The sequence below is a fragment of the Quercus lobata genome, chromosome 7 (assembly GCF_001633185.2).
Source record: "Quercus lobata isolate SW786 chromosome 7, ValleyOak3.0 Primary Assembly, whole genome shotgun sequence".
Taxonomy (NCBI): domain Eukaryota; kingdom Viridiplantae; phylum Streptophyta; class Magnoliopsida; order Fagales; family Fagaceae; genus Quercus; species Quercus lobata.
In genome coordinates this window covers 45,942,612-45,960,496 of record NC_044910.1, presented here as the reverse complement: position 1 = coordinate 45,960,496, position 17,885 = coordinate 45,942,612, and the positions used below count along the sequence as shown (strand labels likewise).

The window sequence follows — 17,885 nt, the reverse complement described above, 5'->3', positions numbered from 1 at the left end:
CAAGTTTAACATTAAATTTTTTATTTCGCCAAAACGAATAAGACTTTCAGCATGCCACTCAGCACAAGGGGAGCCAACCTTTATACAATTTTGGCATATTTTTGTACATATATACCCTGAATTTTTTTAGGGTATCTTCTTGGGAATAAAATCTCCTCATTTAGGAGAGGGGGGATGGGGATTTTAGCCTAGAAAAAAGGCTAATTTCTACATCTAAACATTCTCGAGTGGAAAATCAACCATCACAAAAACCGATGCATTTATACACATAACCGAGTAGAGAGGCCTCAGATGTGGAAGCTGCTTCTCCCACAACTCATGCATCAGCTCCTTATTTGGTTAACCGGGGCTGAGCATTGGGAGCAAAACTACATGCGAAACTCATTCGGCAGTGAAGACCTTTGTTTCTAACTGGAAAGTTTTGGTGAAGAAGGAAGGCCAGCACAGGTAAGTAGACATGATGCTGCTAACTGTTGATGCACCTACAAGCATGTTCATTACCACAATCTGTAGCTGAATGGCTTCCAGAGGGGAAGCCCCTCCCATTATAAGTCCAGTCATTGCGCCAGGAAGTGAGATAAGACCAACAGTTTTGGCATTGTCCAACACTGGAGAGAGTGCAATAACCAGAGCCCTTTTCACTTGCTGAAGTGTTGCTTGACGCGGAGTTGCACCAAGAGCCAATGCAGTCTCCACCTGCAAACGAAAACAATTAATTTAATCATATGGATGATGTAGCAAAAAAGTTTTAGACTTTGGAAGTATTCAACTTTGTAAATTACTCCAACTTGAGTAATAAACAAAAATTTATTAGTGAGAATATCATTTTATAAAAGATGATGGCAAAAACAATATAGGCATTTGTTCTCATTCAAAGATTTGTATGAAATAATCATGATCCACTTACAATGATGACCGTGAATAATAAAATATTATTTACAGCTCATTGGGAATTCTTGATATATTACTAGGTATTCCAAAAGTTTAATAAATTAGGAAATTGTGAATTTTTTACTCTCCCCTTCCTGTGCACACAAACTCTCCTTAATAAGTGGGACTCAACACCTGGGATTGTCAACTTTTTAAATAGGAAATAGGGCGGAGACAGGTTCAAACTCTTAATTACCTACTTGATACTATAATAAGGGGTGGTTGGGTTTGTATAAGCTCTAGCTTATGAAACAACATTTTGGGTTTAAAATAATCGTTTGTAAAAAAAAAAAAAAAAAGCTATGAAAAGTTGTTGCGAAACAAGTGTTTTGGGTTTGAAAAACGTGCTTTTAGGCTCCCAAATCGCCTAACCAAACATACTCAAATTCTTCATTTCCTAACTGCTTAAACTCCTAAGATAAGTGATTATTCATCAAATCTGAATGAAAAAATCGTGTTTTATACATTTGGAGCCTCGCACAATAACAACAACAACAAAAATCCTTAATCCAGTAATGTTTGTTGCATTGGACATACCAGGTTCATTTGTGTTCTGATGTCATCTCTGAGTCTCTTCATGGTTACCCCAGTTACTGTCATTGCATTCCCAACCATCATACCAGCAACAGGGATGATGTATCGAGGAGTGAAAGGAAATACATTTAGCACAAGCAGGAGGAACATGGTCACTGCAGTTCCAGCCAGGATGGAAGCTCCTGCAACATACTTCCCTCGAGGGACATGTTTAGCCCGTTGACCAGCCGTATAACCCGCAACAGAGACCTGCAGGGGAACAATGTTTTAGCATCAATCACAAAGACTTTTGAGTAGGTCAAACCAGTATTCAGATCAGTTATGGCCATACAGAAAGTAACAATGGAAATCCTTCTCTTACATTATATTTATCTATTACAGTTTTTGTTAGTAGTATACTCACTAGTATCAATCAATTTTACAAGTATAACAAGAAATAAAATTGTATTCAATAAAGTTTTGCCCCTTTATGAAATAGTTGAATTAAAATTTTGCTGCCTCCCTAGAATTTGATCTGGCATTCTGATTGCATTTGTCTATATTCTCTTCTTGTCTGTCCAGGCAACTGTAATTCATTGGGATTCAACTATCAGGATACCTGGAAGTATTATTTTTACAAGGGAGTCTTGGGGGAAAAATGCCAGGAAGCATGAACAATTTATTTGAGGTGTCATACCTGTATTGTACCGTTCTCGTACTTTCTAGGGAAGAGCTAATAAGGGTTAATTTTTCTGAAATTATTGTCACTACTCATACTCATATCCGTACTCGTATCGGTACCTGCTTTCTAGGAAAATGGTGAGTACTCTAAAGAAAAGGTGAAAATTCTCTTCAATTTGTGTGTGTCATTCTCAAAGGGATATAAAGATCTTCAGATTAACATATACAATGTTTACAGGAATAATCCACTAGCAGGGGAAAATAAAGAACCTGAGAATAGTTTTTTTTTTTTTTTTTTAATTTTTTATTGGGATAAAGTATATATGAATCAATTGGTGAACTTGCGGAAATTGTACAAAGAGCAAAAACAAAACAGAGCAAAAAAAAAAAAAAAATCTGAGCTGTCCATATTCCGACAAAAACTCAGCAAAATTTCAGTAGATTTGGCTGAAAATACCAAGGCTACGAACTTATTTATAGAAAAACCATTGAAAGAAACAAATTTTGATTTGAACCAATCGCCCCTGCCAAAAATAAACTATAAGATGATTTCAGAATTAACAGAAAACCTCTTTCTAGTTCTTCGAAATAAACAAAAAATTCTCATTTATAGATAGAAAGCAATGAATCATTCATATATATAGCGGAGATCCTTAATTCTCTAGAAAATCACACCCAAAATAACAGCTAAAGAAAGCATCAGCCAAACAGAGTCTGTTCTCTTCCAAAGAGATGGAAAATAAAAATGAAGAAAAACAATGGATAACCAAATATTTCATAATATATCAATCACAAAACAGCCGAGCCTAATGCAACTCTTTTAGCCAAATTAAACCAATATTTTTTTTTCTATTTTTATGAAAACAAAACAGCCATAAAGTGCGATTCTTAGAACATGTTTCAATTCCTGTTCCTCATTTTCTCAAAAACCAAACACAGTTTATAAGAATGAAAAACGTGGGGAGAAGAAAGACGAACCATGAAGAGGTAAGCCAGAATGATCCACAAACTATTTTCCCGACTGAAAATGAATTGCAGAACAAACCCAATGATAGAAAGCTGAAGAAATGCCCTAGCAATTGAATAAATCATCTCTCTTTCCAAACCCAACTTTTGCAAATAAGACAACAGCACCGCCATGACCACCACCATGGTCGCAGCCAAAGGTTTCAACATGCCCTCAAGAAAGACCCTCATCCATTCAAAATCCATTGTCAACAACAAAAACAAAAGCAAAAGCTTCCCAGAAGAATGTGAGTTGACTAGGCTAGGATAACTCGGTTCAGTTCACACAGTTTAGTATTATGCTAATGGAAATAAAACAAGCTGTGTGTGTGACTGTGTGGTTGTGTTTATTTTTCGTGGTGGCTAGAACATAAGATGTGTGTGTTGGTTTTAAGTCTTTAAGAAGAGAAAGAAAGGTACCATAAGATTTAAGGTGGTTCTGAGACTGAACTATCTCGTGGAGATACTATATGAGGTATGGAAGAATTTTGCCTAGTTCAGGCGCATGAGATATTGTAACAGTAAAAATTATTTAATTATCAAAAAATATTTTTAATCTTATATAGCTATCATGGTACAATTTAGTACTGGTACGCCATCATGGGTCTTGCATATGAGCTCTCCCCTATATATGACATTTATAAAGAATCTCAATCTACCGTATGTGTAAGTACATCTAATATTGCTAATTTAGTTGCAGAGAATAGAGCGGGCCATTCACGTGGTCCAATTATGAGATAAAAATGGGTTTGGTGTTGAAGGGTTGTAGCATATATGTTAGTGCGGTGCATATGCACCACGTCAGCGATGATTACATTTATTAATTGATACACCTCGTAATATCATCAATCACCTTTGATTCTAATTACTGCAATACTTTTCTATTCTCAACCCAAAAATAAAAAATAAAAATAAAATTATATTTTTCTTTTTTGTAAGTTGGAGGTCAGGATTTAAGCTTTTTTAAAAAAAATAAAAGATTTCAATAATCACTATATTATTTTAAGGTGGCAAAAAAAATTAAAAAAAAATAACTCTAACTTTTTTTATTTATAAATATATATATAAACTCAACTTGCCAATGAAAGTTTTGTCCAACGCGGAAACTTAGCTTTGTTATTGACTATGTAGCAAAATATTCAATTCCAATTGTGTTGTAGGTGAGCAAATTATTTTAGCTGTGGAATTGTTCAATACCTATGGTATAATAATTCTTTCTTTAAAAAAGTGGAATCTATATATAGGACTTGGAATAGATTATACATCATTATCCAAAAAAAAGTAGAGTATACATGTATGTATGCATATGAAAAAAAGTTAATTGAATGTATGGAATAATTTCTCACTCTACATTGACACATTTTCTCTTCAAACTTTTCCTTTTTTTTTTCTTTTTTTTTTTTTTTAAAGTAGTTTTAATGAGCACTATAAAGCATCCGCTAATAAATTGTTTTATATCAAATCTTTTTGCTCCGTGCCAATTTTTTTACCAATTTTATAAGCATTAGAGCCAATAAATTTTGCTTTTTGAGTTCTACTCATTACTTTAGTGCTAATATTTTTAGTCTTTTTATCAATTCATACCTTTTTTTTTTTATGAGTTGAACCTCAAAATAATTCATACTTAGCACATTTTCTTATTTCTTTTTCTTTTTTACATCCCAAACAAATTTAATAATTGATGCCCCTCGAATCAAAGTCAATAGAAACAAGCAAGATTTTATATTAAACTAGTAAATGAAATTTTCCCAATGCAAAATGTGCTGCTCTAAAAAAGAGGCCATCATGATATTAGTTTTATTTCCCCAACATATATTCGAATTAGTGAAAACACGAAATAACTCAGAAAATAAATCACAAATTAACTAGTATTATTATTAATTTTATCCTGACCGACGGTATCGATAAAATTAACCCAGATTAGCAGCTGGATTAATGATTAGTTAGTTTTAGCAAAGGTGGAAATAATAATAATAATAGGCATTTGGTAAACGAAAGTAACGGGACGTACGTACGACCGATACGACCCAACTGCGAACTGGGGAAGGCTTCATTACCTAAAAAGGGGACCCAGTTGAAACCGTGTCCTTTGTGTTTATTATCTTTATTCAAAGGAATATCACGGAACTGATCCTATTCCTAATTCCTACGCGTTTATTTATTTATATATGTCTGTGACGTGGATGTGACTTGTGGGCCCACTTATAAAGGAAAGTAGTACCGTACCTCTGCACTCTTTTTAAGTCTTTATTATGTCATTTTTCAAACTTTCTTTAAGACCCCTTTTAACTTTATCTCAATCTGGTGGTGGATATCGGACTCAGTAGTCAGTACATGTTTATGGGAGTGGAGGGGTGTTTTATGCGGGTTTGGCGCATGTGAGGCAGGTCGTTTTACTGATAGGGATGACCATTTGTGTTATCGTGTTAGGTTCACATCGGCCGAGCGGTGACGAGTTTATATTGGATTGAGTTGTGAGTATTACGCTCAATAGGTCGACCTGAATATTACCCGTTTAGTAAATGGGTTAATATTTTTCAACACTAATACAACTAATTTATTAAACAGATAATCCGACATGAAACGTTTAACCTATTTAATTAGCAGCTCATGTTAAGGTCGACAAAAATGACTCGTTTAATAATCTGTTTGATTAATAGATTATAATTGACTCAAATAACTTGTTTGATTAATAAATCATACTTGACCCAAATAATTTGTTATCAATTTTCATGTATCAAAAATTAAAATAGAACCATAAATAAAGTAATAAATAGCGTAAATAGTCAAATATCACGTTTTGATAAAATTTGTAATAAACTAGCACTGTTTCAGAAATATTTAGTAATGTATCACTTTTTTAGTACGTGCACTGCACCATAGTCCAGCACACACTTTGTTTTTAGCTCATTAAATGAGCTTGTTGAAAAATTGGCAGGAACTCAGCAAAGCAAATTGAACTTGCTGGAGAAGAAGCTTTCCAATGAGAAGAATTGAAGTCATTTTTATGTACAAAAGTCAAGAATAGTTGGCTTGCATTTATTGTGACTTGATGTGAAAAGTATGGAAGGAAAAAAAGAATAAAGAGGTAAAGAAATAGGGTCGGTTAATGTGTGCTTAAGGGTACATCTTATCCATTTATTTTGAAAAAGTTTTTTATTATAAATGGTCTATTTTAAAAAAAAAATTATGAAAAATTGAAAAAATTGTTAAAACAGTAAATTATTTTTTCATAAAAAAATTTCCTAAAATAAATTATGAATATATGCCCTAGGAAAGGATTGTGACTTGACGTGAAGAGTGTGAAAGGAAGAAAAGAAGAAAAAGGTGAAGAAATGAAGGGAAAGGCCATTCGGCCATTTGGTGGACACAACGGTCTAGCCATTTGGTGGACACAACGATCACAAGCAGTAGAAGATGAAATAAGTAGAAGTTTTGTATGAAATAAAAAGTAGAAAAAAAGAAAGAAAAACAAGGTACTCGACTTTGGTAACCTTGAGTACCATATTACTTTTTTAATTTCTTAAATTTTAGGTCAGCAGTACCACGCTAGCAGCTCATTTAAAAACTCCATATTACTTTTTTAATTTCTTAAATTTCAGGTCAGCAGTACCACGCTAGCGGCTCATTTAAAAACTCAAGTTCACTGAACTTGAGTACTATTAAAAACTCAATTTTGTGAAACTCGAGTACTAAAAAAGTGGTACATTGTTAAATATTTCCAAAACAGTGTTAGTTTTTTTCAAATTTTGCCAAAACGTAATATTTGACTATTTTAACCATAAATATTCAGTTACAACCATAAATCTAGTAATAATAATAATAATTTCCTTCGTTCAAAATAAAATTACTATTCCAATATGTTTCAACCTCCGTATCACCAAATTCAATAATATGTCAAAGTTTCATATCAAAAAGTTCTTATAAGTTAATTGGGTCAAATGGGTCATATGTTGAACACGGACATGATTTATTTATTAAACAGGTTAGCCATATTAACCCGAATATAACTTGAATCTATTTAGTTTCAACCTACGACATGTTTATAAATAAGTGGGTCGTGTCAAGTTCGCAGATTGTGTTAGATTTTGCCACCCCTATTCCTAGTGCGATCTAGTCCAGTTTTGGTTATATTTAGCATCGTATTGTAATTTGTCCAAAACTCTTATCACACCTCACTTGATTAATTTTCACATATATGAAAGAGTTATATTATATACCTGTTAAATAAATAAATAAATATAATAATAATAATAATAATAATAATAAATACTAGCCTTATCACACAAGCTAAGCGTGTGTGTGATGAGACTATTTTTTTTTCTTTTTTTTTGGGTTTGGTGTCAAATTGTTTATGTATTAAAGAAAATAGTAAGTATTTGTTGAGCCAAATTGAAAAAATGCATCATTTTTGAAAAGAAAATTAATAAAAGTTCAAGCTAGAATTTTGTACCTATAGGACTATTTTCTTTCTCTCTCTCTCTCATGTTGGTGCTTCTATTTTAACACAAACGCATTTATGATACTTGAAAAACCAAAATGCAACACGGATTAGCATCATATCTAAATTACGCAATTGTATTTTTTTTTTTTTTTATTATTAAAAAAAGCAATTGTATTTTAATGCAATATCAATTATCAAAAAAAAAAAAAAAAAAAGGAAAGGGGGATGAGAAATCCCCAGAGCACTTGCCATGAGAGATATTTAAATTAAAAAAAAAAAAAAAAAGAGATTTTTTTTGGGGTCGGGGGGGGGGGGAACCAAAAGTGAGATTAGGGGAATAAAAGGAAACCGAAAAATTCCAAAAAAAAAGAAAAGAAAAGCGAAAATGTGAGTGATTAAAGGAATATAGTGAGTTGGAGCAATTTAAATATCTGAATACTTAAATTTGAAAATCAACGAAAGAGTGATCTTATTATTTTGTAGGTAATATTTTTAGGTAAGAGTTAAAGATATATTTTTACCAGATTGTCCTTCAATTTTGTTTTTGCTTAAACTTAGGATGTAGATGTATTTTTGAACCACTGAAAAGTCCATCCCAGACAAGGAAAACCTTTCAAATAGTAGTATAGACTAAATATATGTTAGATATTCATTTAATATATTAAATTAAATATAAAATATAAACGTATATATTAATAGGTTTGATACAATGTGTTTTTAAAAAAAAAAAAAAATTCACAAAATGCACCGCACTTGGTTTTTGCACCTCCATCGTGGTCAGTGACACAATGACCACATTTCACGGTCGGTTTAGATGTGATTGTGAGGTCAAAATGATTTTTGGTACAACCCTAAGTAGTTAGACTAAACCTAACTACGTAGTTAGGGGTTCAATCTCCGCCTATACCAAAAACTAATTGATATCTTGATCTGATGATAAAGAGTTATTATCAGAAGCGGACGCTATAAGTTGAAACTCTCTTAAAAAAAATTAGAATAGATTGATTTTATAAGATTAGTGGGTGAATGCATGCCCCTAGCTACCTAGTTAGGTCTAGTCTAACTACTAAGGGTTGTACCAAAAACAGTTTTTGTTAATCAGTTTTTGCTTTATCAACATTCTAAATCTAACAGTTGACTGTAAAAGACATTTTTCAAAATATTTTAATATATAAAGATGATTTAAAATAAAGTTTCAAAGGTTTTTTTTTGAGGGGGGGGGGGTGATAAAGTTTCATTTTTTTTTTTTTTTTTTTTTTTGAGAATCAAGTTTCAAAGTTGAAAGCCAAAATTTGCAATTTAATTAAAAAAATATAAATACAATAGGATTGAACTAATGAAGACCACTTTACAATAATTGTTCTTTATCCTGTCATATATATGATTATACACATAATAACATTTAGACCTATGGCCTTCATTCCATAACGACTACTATTTACCATCAAAACTAGATACCGATTAGTTTGTTTTTAGTAGTAATATAAAATTTTATCAATTGAACTAATTGAAACCAACGTTCTAAATATTATTTCAATTTTGTCTATTAAAACAGAATATTTTAGTATTTACCTATTACCATTTCAAGATGAGCACAAATATATATTATTAGTGCTATTGTACTCTTTTTTTGGGCTGAGAATTAGTGCTATTGTACTAATAACTATAATAATAACGGGCTTAAATATTCAAATAGTTAATCTAATGCACAGTTTAAACTTTAAACCATTGTTATTGATTCCGTTCCGTTCTGGCCGGAACGGCTGAAATTTTTTGTACCGGAATACCCCACCTTCCATCTCGGGTCAAATTTCGGGCCGTTTCGGTCCATTCCGGTCATTTTGGAAAATTCCAACCAATTCTGGCCGAGATGTAAATTTCGGCCGGTGTTGGATTTGGCTTGTTATTAAAAAAAAAAAAAAAAAGTTATATTTGGGAGTTCTTCTGGGAGTTCTTTTGATGATGAATTTGATCCTTCTCTCATGGATGATGATGAGGAGGAGGAGTAAATCTTGTATAATTTGATATTTAGTTATTTATTTATTAGAATTGATAATTTCATGTTCTACAAGAATATATATAAATTATTTTTTAAGAACCCCGAAACACCCTGAAACGGTATTAATAACAATGCTTTCAACTTCAAAAGAAACTTTTTAAAAGTGATTTGATTTGTTATGACTTAAAAAAAAAAAAAAAAAAAAAAAAAAAAAAAAAAAAAAAAAAAAAAAAAGGGAAAGCAAATTTGGTATTTTTGTAAATAAGCACGTATATAATGGGATTTATAAATCATGCACCTTCCACGAACCTTCCTCTTTATTATTTGCAAAAGTCTATCCCACGTGTTTATCTCTTCCTCGTAGCTCTACATTTTATATTTTATTTTATTAGAGCATTCATATTAGTATGTGCAAAATTTTTTCCATTTTGTACATTTAAAACATATTTTTTCTATTTTAGACACCTATTTTTACAAAACATCCACATCAGTTTGTCTATTATACACATTTATTCAAATAAATTATTTATTTTTTAACACTGTAAATAGTAACCGTGAGAGGAGAGAGAAAGGAAAAGAGAGTGAGGTGAAGAGAGGAGAGAGAAAAAAAATCATTTACGCAATGAACAGTAACCGTGTATATATACACGATTATTGTTCATTTACAAGACCATTGTGCATATTTAGACATTTTTACAAAGACTGATGGGGTTTTTGGATTAAAATATGTAAAATTGAGCACTTTTTATATTTTAGAAGACTATCCATGAGCTAGTGTGATTAAAAAATTTCCCATGTCTTGCTATCCCTCTTTGGGTTTGTGGATTAGGACCAATCCCTTCTTTTTGCAAGCTATACTCAGAAGATAAAGAGTTATTGTGGCCAGACTCACTATTTAAATGTAAAGGATTTCACTTACCGAACGACTATATTCGTTACGTTCTGATATAAAAAGAAAGGGTTGGACGGCACCTTATGCATCTTTTAAAGGAAAAAAAGTGGCTTGTGTTCAAAAACCGGGATGGAGCTTGAAAGATTTTCATAATTGCTCTTAGTTTTCTCCCACTCTACTAATTCCTATCCGGCTAGTGACTACCTTTCCTTTGACGCACCTTCTTATCTTTTTAAATCCAATCATATTCATTGCTTTTCTTTGCAGAAATTTAACGAGATTTTTTTTATTAGAATAAAGTTTAGTTACAAAATTGATTATAGTATAACGGTATAATTTTATAGTCGAATCTTAAAATATAAAAATAAAAATCTCAAAAAATTACTACAACCGAAACATACTTGAATTATCCAAACTTTTTTCAAGATGGAACTGTAAACTATGTTTCCAATTTGCATATTGGCACGAGAGTTTTCAATCACAAGGAGATAGCATTGAAAACATTGGTCAAAAAATCATAATAAATCGTGATGATAATTGTGGAAAAAAATACCTAGACTTACCGTAGTACTTAGTACTTAGTAGTGGCGGCTTTGTATTGCACCAATGCATGAAGAGCCATCTTATTAAGGTCTTGGGACGTGTTGAGATTGACTCCACATACTAAATAAGCACAGTTCTTTCTGTCCAGTCAATTTAGTCATCCTGCGTACCTCCGATTGTTTTAAATTTTAATGATTGGTTTTATTGATATGTGTGCTTAGAGCATGCATTAATATATCATTTTATGAAATTTTGTATGAAAAAGAAAATATATATGAACTGTTTTAACAGTTTTTTCAATTTTTAATTTATTTTTTTTTCAAAATGAATGATTAATATACGTCCCAAGATTATGGACATGCATTAACCAAACTCTTTCCTAATAAAGGTTTGTTACACATGTTATACACATTTTTTTTAACTAAAATTTTGAGTTGAACAACTATCTAAAAAAAAATTATATAATAGTCTGTGTAACAAATATTATCCAATTGATGTTTTATTCATCTTAAATTTTAATAAGACTTATTTATGTAATAATTTGTGTTGGATTGTGAATAATGCATATTGATGGAGTATGAAAAATAATGCATTAGTTAACATTCTCCAAATAAAAATAGGTTATTTCACTTTTTGTTGTTTTATTTTATATTCTATCAATCACTTCTTTAAATAATCACAATCAATTACGTTTTTGTTTTCTAAATTTTTTTTTTAATTTTTTACTTATTGAGTAATTAAAATTTATAATGGAAAAAAAAAATTTAGGCCCAAGTAAAACAAAGGTTAGAAGATTTTTTTTCCCAAGTATGAGTCCATCATATTAATTCATTACACAGGTCGATTCTGTTTTTCAATTGGTTAAGTTTGTCCTTTCTTGGTCATCTATCGGATCAAATTTTGATGTTGTTGTATCATTCACAATCATATTAATCGCATCCCCATCTGGTGCCCCTTTCTTTATTATTTTTCTTGAGGGAAAATAACGAGAAATAAACCAAACAAAAAAAAGAGTTGTATCTTATTTTTATTTTTGGAAAATGTTAACGAGTGTCTTTAGGACACTAGTTAATAATCCATTTAAAGAAAGTTTTTATAGAAAATAAAAAAAAATAATTAATATTTTGATAGCTTTTTTCATTTCCTATAAAAGTAGTATCAATTCAACAAAATAAAGACTACAACATTTAAGGTGTCAAACCCAAGTGAACCTTTCAGGCTTTTTCTTGAAAATCTAAAAGCAACTGAGGGGGTGAATAATTGAATATTGAGAATTGAAATTCTCTGATCTCATTTCTCGAGTAGCTAGTTACCAAAATGCTGTATAAAACCAAAGTGCTTTGGTATACCCACAACCTCATTAAATTAAGTTTCACATGCCATGTGTCGAAAGTGTCATCTAACATATATACCAAAAGCAATGTTTATTTATTTATTTAAGTATTTTTCTCTTTATTCTGGATTTCTGATCTAGAATACTAGATTTTATCTATGCTTTTAGGTAACTAATGAACGAGAGACAATCTGGACCGGCCTGGACACACCTACCTTATGCACTACCCAAATGACCTATTATACTTTAATTTTTATAACCAAAATGGGGTGGGTTTTAATTAATGTGAGACAAACACGAATCAGGAAAAGAAACGAAAAGCATTTTCCCAGATCCATTCCAGACACTTATCTTAATTTAGTATAAACTCTAAAAGTCTAAAATATTAAGAACACGTTATAAAGTTGATTTACAAAATTGGATACCACAAGAACTGGTGTACCTGTCAGACCTACCTACCAGACGGTTGTAACTGCTAGAAGTTATTACCGCCCCTGATTAAGAACTTTTCTCTGTTTTTTCAATTCTTTGGAGTTTGACCCAGGGATGGCTCTCAATTACCTTTCAAAATATTAGCAAAGAGAATCATTACCTAGCTAGGTCTTGGACTTGGGACTGATAACGCATGTTTAGTGGAAATAATGTTAAAATCAGGCTGATCCGACGGAGGTCATGAAAGGATTTCGAAGATTGTTTTTGTTTTTCCTAAAGCACTAGCAAAAATAATTCAATCCCATACAAAAATTATACTTATTTATCCTTATAATGTTGTTTTTTTTTTTTTTTTTAGTGTAAAGATTTAGCTTTCATAGTGAAGGGAGGTGAGAAATTGTTGGATAAATAATTTCCTCCGACTAAGAACGGAGTCAAGATTTTGAGTGATGGGGGACCGAGATATACTCAAACCCCAATGCTTAAAAACCTTATTGGAGTCTAAACTCTAGGGAACATAAACATATGTGAATTTTTAGTTCCATACTTCTTTAGGGACTTTATCAAACAATTAAGCTGCACTTATCTTGTGCTACTACTTTGAGATAAATTTCCATAACCCATCAAGAACAGAGACAGAAACCCCACAAAAAGAACCAAACTTTAATTATAATATTGAAATAAGAAGTGTATTTTTCAGTAAAAGAATGGAATTATTGAACAAAAATTGATGTATGAATGAGTGCACAAGAGAACCTTCAAAATCTCAAAAATGCAAAGAAATAGCTGGAGAAGGAATACCAATTACATTGTAATAGATCTTTAAAAAATAATAATAATAATAATTCAAGGTTGATTTTGTGTTATTGTTTGAGCTTATTTTTGGACAAGATATTCGAGTAAAATATTTTGATATCAGTATATATGTGTATTGTTTTGAAATTTTTGCTATATATATATATGATTTGTGGGGATCGTTCGATTAATGGGCCCCTAGGGTTCAGAATGGGTTCAGGACTGTTGGGCCAGCGGCCCATCAGAGATCGTATATCCGTCCGAGGATACCCTGGTCCTCGGCATAACTCGTCCGAGGACGATCGTTTCCGAGGACGATCAAGACGTGGGCTCATTACGATCAGAGCTCCGAATTCGGTCATCTCAAAGGGTAGAGTAGCCGACTAAAAGTGAAAGAGATAAGGCAAACAAATATCTGAAGCTACAGATACCTCCGCATTAATGACCTCTCAACCAACTCTCTGGCCGCATTAATGTGGAGGTGATACCTGAACAGTGGGAAGGCAGCCTTACAGCTGCCCATAAGAAGTTCCAGGAGGTGCCAGATGGGACAGAAAGAAATCCTCCGAACCCAACCTACACGTGTGCGGCAAGGATGAAGCGCAAAAGGAAGTATATAAACTAAAAGAAGAACCTGAAATAGGGGATCGGATTGGGAAAGAAAGGAAAAAAAGAGAAGGACGAAGAAACAGAGAAAAAGAAGAGAGAAGAAAGTAAGAAAGGAAAGTGGTAGGATTCACAGAAGAAAAATATTTGTGAGACCGACCTTGTACCTGAAACAGGTTTAAGGGAAATCTTGGAGGGAAGTACTATAGTTAACCTAGTTCTTTACACCCACGCTCTAAAAATTGTATTGTCTGGGCCTTTTACGTGTGAACCCAATACTATTAGGTTCGTCACCAAATCGTGTCCTTACAATTGGCGCCGTCTGTGGGGAGAGCTTGTGTTAGCTTGTATAACCTCTAATACAACGTTTTCGATGGAAGGAGTGGAACCGCCTCACCCCGCAGCAGGGCTGCATCAGGGTGATGTTAGCCCGCATCAGGCGGAGTCAAGGGGCTCTCAGCGCGGTGGTCCTCGAAAGAGTCCCGAGCGGAGGGAAGTCCAGGAGGGGAGCATGCATACCACTCATACCACGAGAACCCGTACACGCGGGAAGAGTCACGTGTCCCATGCGAAGTATGATGGGGACCTGCAACGTGAGATTGCGGATTTGAAGAGAGAGTTACGCCATGTACGACGGGAGCGTTCACCACTTCGCTCCGAACCATCATCCGGGGAGTCGGATGGGGCTAGCTACAGGCGGAGGTCGAGGACCCCGCAGAGTGAGACTTTCTCCTACGAGGAGGAGCGTCATCATAGGCGGAGGCGTAAAAGTCCTACAAGCAGGGGCTTGGGAAATGATGCGATGAACAAAGCACTGAGCCAGATTTCCAGATCACCCTTTACAAAAGGCATTGATGATGCTACTCATCCTCGGCGGTTTAATCAACTTACGTTCTCTCTGTATGATGGCCACTCGGATCCGGTGGAACATGTAAGTTATTACAGCCAGAAGATGGCTATTCATTCCAGGGATGATGCTCTGATGTGCAAAATTTTTCCGTCGAGTTTGGGTTCGACGGCGATGAGATGGTTCAATGGTTTAAGGGCCAATTCTATTGGATCCTTCAAAGCACTGACCCAAGCTTTTGGCGCTCGCTTTATTACGTGCAGCAGAACTCCCTTGCCTCTGGGCTCTTTGTTGACCTTGTCCATGCGAGAGGGCGAAACTCTCAAGGGCTATTCGGATAGGTACTGGGAAATGTTTAATGAGATAGGGGGGAAGAATGACGCTGTGGCTATAACCACCTTCAAGGCAGGTCTCCCAGCTGACCACGACTTGAGGAAATCCTTGACGGGCAAACCTGTCACCAGTGTGCGCCAGTTGATGGATAGAATAGAGAAGTACAAAAGAATAGAGGAGGATCAACTTCAGGGGAAGGGAAAGGCAAAAGCGATACCACAGGAGAGAAGGGATTTCAGGTCGGATCGTTATAATAATAGCCGACCAAGGAGGGATTTCGCTGTGCAGCCGACCTCGGCGGACGCCCAGGTTGTTAATGCGGTGTTTCGTGAGCCTGTCCAGCAGGTGTTGGAAAAGATAAAGGATGAGCCATTCTTCAAATGGCCGAACAGGATGGCGGGAGAGCCTACAAAACGCAACCCGAGTTTGTATTGCCATTACCATCAAGACCATGGACACACGACAGACAACTGTAGGAATTTATGGGACCATTTGGAGCAATTGGTCCGAGAAGGGAAATTGAAGCAACTCTTACACCATTCCAGCGGAATGGGAAGCCAGGCAGGTTCTGAGGTGCGGGGGGATGCTTCATCAAGGCTCCCCCGGGGGACGATCAATGTCATCTTCGCGGCCCCGGGAAGGACTGGTTCCTGCCCCACGAGAGTGTTGTCGGTGTCCCGATTCCCCGCCGAGGATCGCTCTCAAGCATCGAAGAGGGCCAAGAGGCGTGTCCCTTTGATTTTGGGTTTTTCAGACGAGGATTTGATTGGAACTATACAGCCCCATGAGGATGCCTTGGTGGTCACGCTGAGGATTAGTGGTTACAATGTCCGAAGAGTGATGGTTGATCAGGGGAGCGCAGCGGATGTAATGTATCCGGATCTGTACAAGGGGCTAGGTTTGACACAGGAGGATTTGACAACCTATACTTCCCCTCTAGTCAGTTTTGAAGGAAGGTTGGTCATTCCTATGGGACTAATCAGGTTGCCCGTGCAGTCAGGCACGGAGGTGGTGGAGGTGGATTTTATTGTTGTAGATGTTTATTCTCCATATACGGCCATCCTGGGTAGACCTTGGCTTCACACACTTAAAGTGGTTTCGTCCACCCTGCATCAGAAAGTGAAGTACCCATCCGGAGACCAAGTCCTGGAGATAGTGGGGAACCAATCGGTCGATCGGCGATGCCAAGTAGCGGCCATTTGGCATCGGCCAGAGGCAGAAACCTCGGCTACTGCCGATAATGATTCATAGCAATTAAAGCCCCCAGCGTCGGGTATAGACGTGTTAACCAATGGGGTAGAGTGTGAAGATCTGGAAAAAGTGATCGTCACAAATGATCCAGAAAAATTTTTCCGGGTAGGGGCTAAGCTGCCCCTGCAAGAGAAAGCGAGTTTGCTAGAGTTCCTCCGGGCCAACGTGGACGTTTTTGCATGGGACCCGTATGAAGCCCCAAGAGTAGACCCAAGTTTCATTTGTCACCGGCTCAATGTGAACTCTGCCATTCCCCCTAGGAGACAGATCCCTCGGCGACCGTCAAAGAAGCATGCCGAAGCGGTCAGAAGTGAAGTCATTAAGCTGAAACAGGCTGGGGCTATCAAGGAAGTCTTTTACCCCCAATGGTTGGCCAATACGGTGGTGGTGAAGAAGAAGACGGGGAAATGGCGAGTGTGCGTGGATTTCACGGATCTTAATAAGGCATGCCCCAAGGACCCGTTTCCTATGCCGAAGATTGACCAGCTGGTGGATGCAACTGTGGGCCACCCTAGGATGAGTTTCTTGGATGCCTTTCAGGGGTATCATCAGATTCCGTTAGCCACCAATGATCAAGAAAAGACCGCTTTCGTGACCCCGGTTGGGAACTACCATTACAAGGTGATGCCCTTCGGTCTCAAGAACGCTGGGTCAACCTATCAACGCATGATGACTAAAATGTTTGAGCCACAGCTGGGCAGAAGCATTGAAGTTTACATTGATGACATGGTGGTGAAAAGCAAGGTAGTGACTGAACATGTGAAGGACCTCACTAATATCTTCGGGATATTGAGAGAGCATAGGTTGCACCTAAACGCCTCGAAGTGTTCCTTTGGTGTAGGCTCCGGGAAATTCTTGGGGTACATGGTGACCCATAGGGGAATTGAGGTGAACCCAGATTAGATTAGGGCCATTAACGATTTACAAGCGCCTCGAAATCCAAAGGAGGTGCAGAGGTTGACGGGGATGACTGCCGCTTTGAACCGGTTTATCTCCAGGTCGGCTGAGAGGTGTCGTCCTTTTTTCCTTCTGTTACATAAATGGAAGGGATTCGAATGGACCGAGGAGTGCGCCGAGGCGTTCCAGCGGCTGAAGGACTATTTATCTAAACCACCTATCATGTCTAGCCCTGAAGTGGATGAGGTGTTGTATGCCTATCTGGCGGTAGCTCCTCACGCCGTCAGTTTTGTCTTGATGCGAGAAGACAAGGGCGTTCAGAAGCCTGTTTATTATGTGAGTAGATCCCTCCATGAAGTCGAGGTGAGATATCTGTCGTTAGAG

General features: G+C 35.7%; 1 protein-coding gene across 1 annotated transcript; it reads right to left on the bottom strand.

Annotated features, from left to right (window-relative positions):
* Positions 1-3,715, bottom strand: LOC115954333 (protein ALUMINUM SENSITIVE 3). Its single transcript, XM_031072263.1, has 3 exons — positions 3,103-3,715; positions 1,468-1,713; positions 1-696 (listed from the first exon to the last, which is right to left on the bottom strand). The coding sequence occupies exons 1-3, from the start codon at positions 3,334-3,336 to the stop codon at positions 382-384; spliced, it is 795 nt and encodes a 264-aa protein (XP_030928123.1). The 5' UTR covers positions 3,337-3,715; the 3' UTR covers positions 1-381.
* Positions 3,716-17,885: the final 14,170 nt, after the last annotated feature.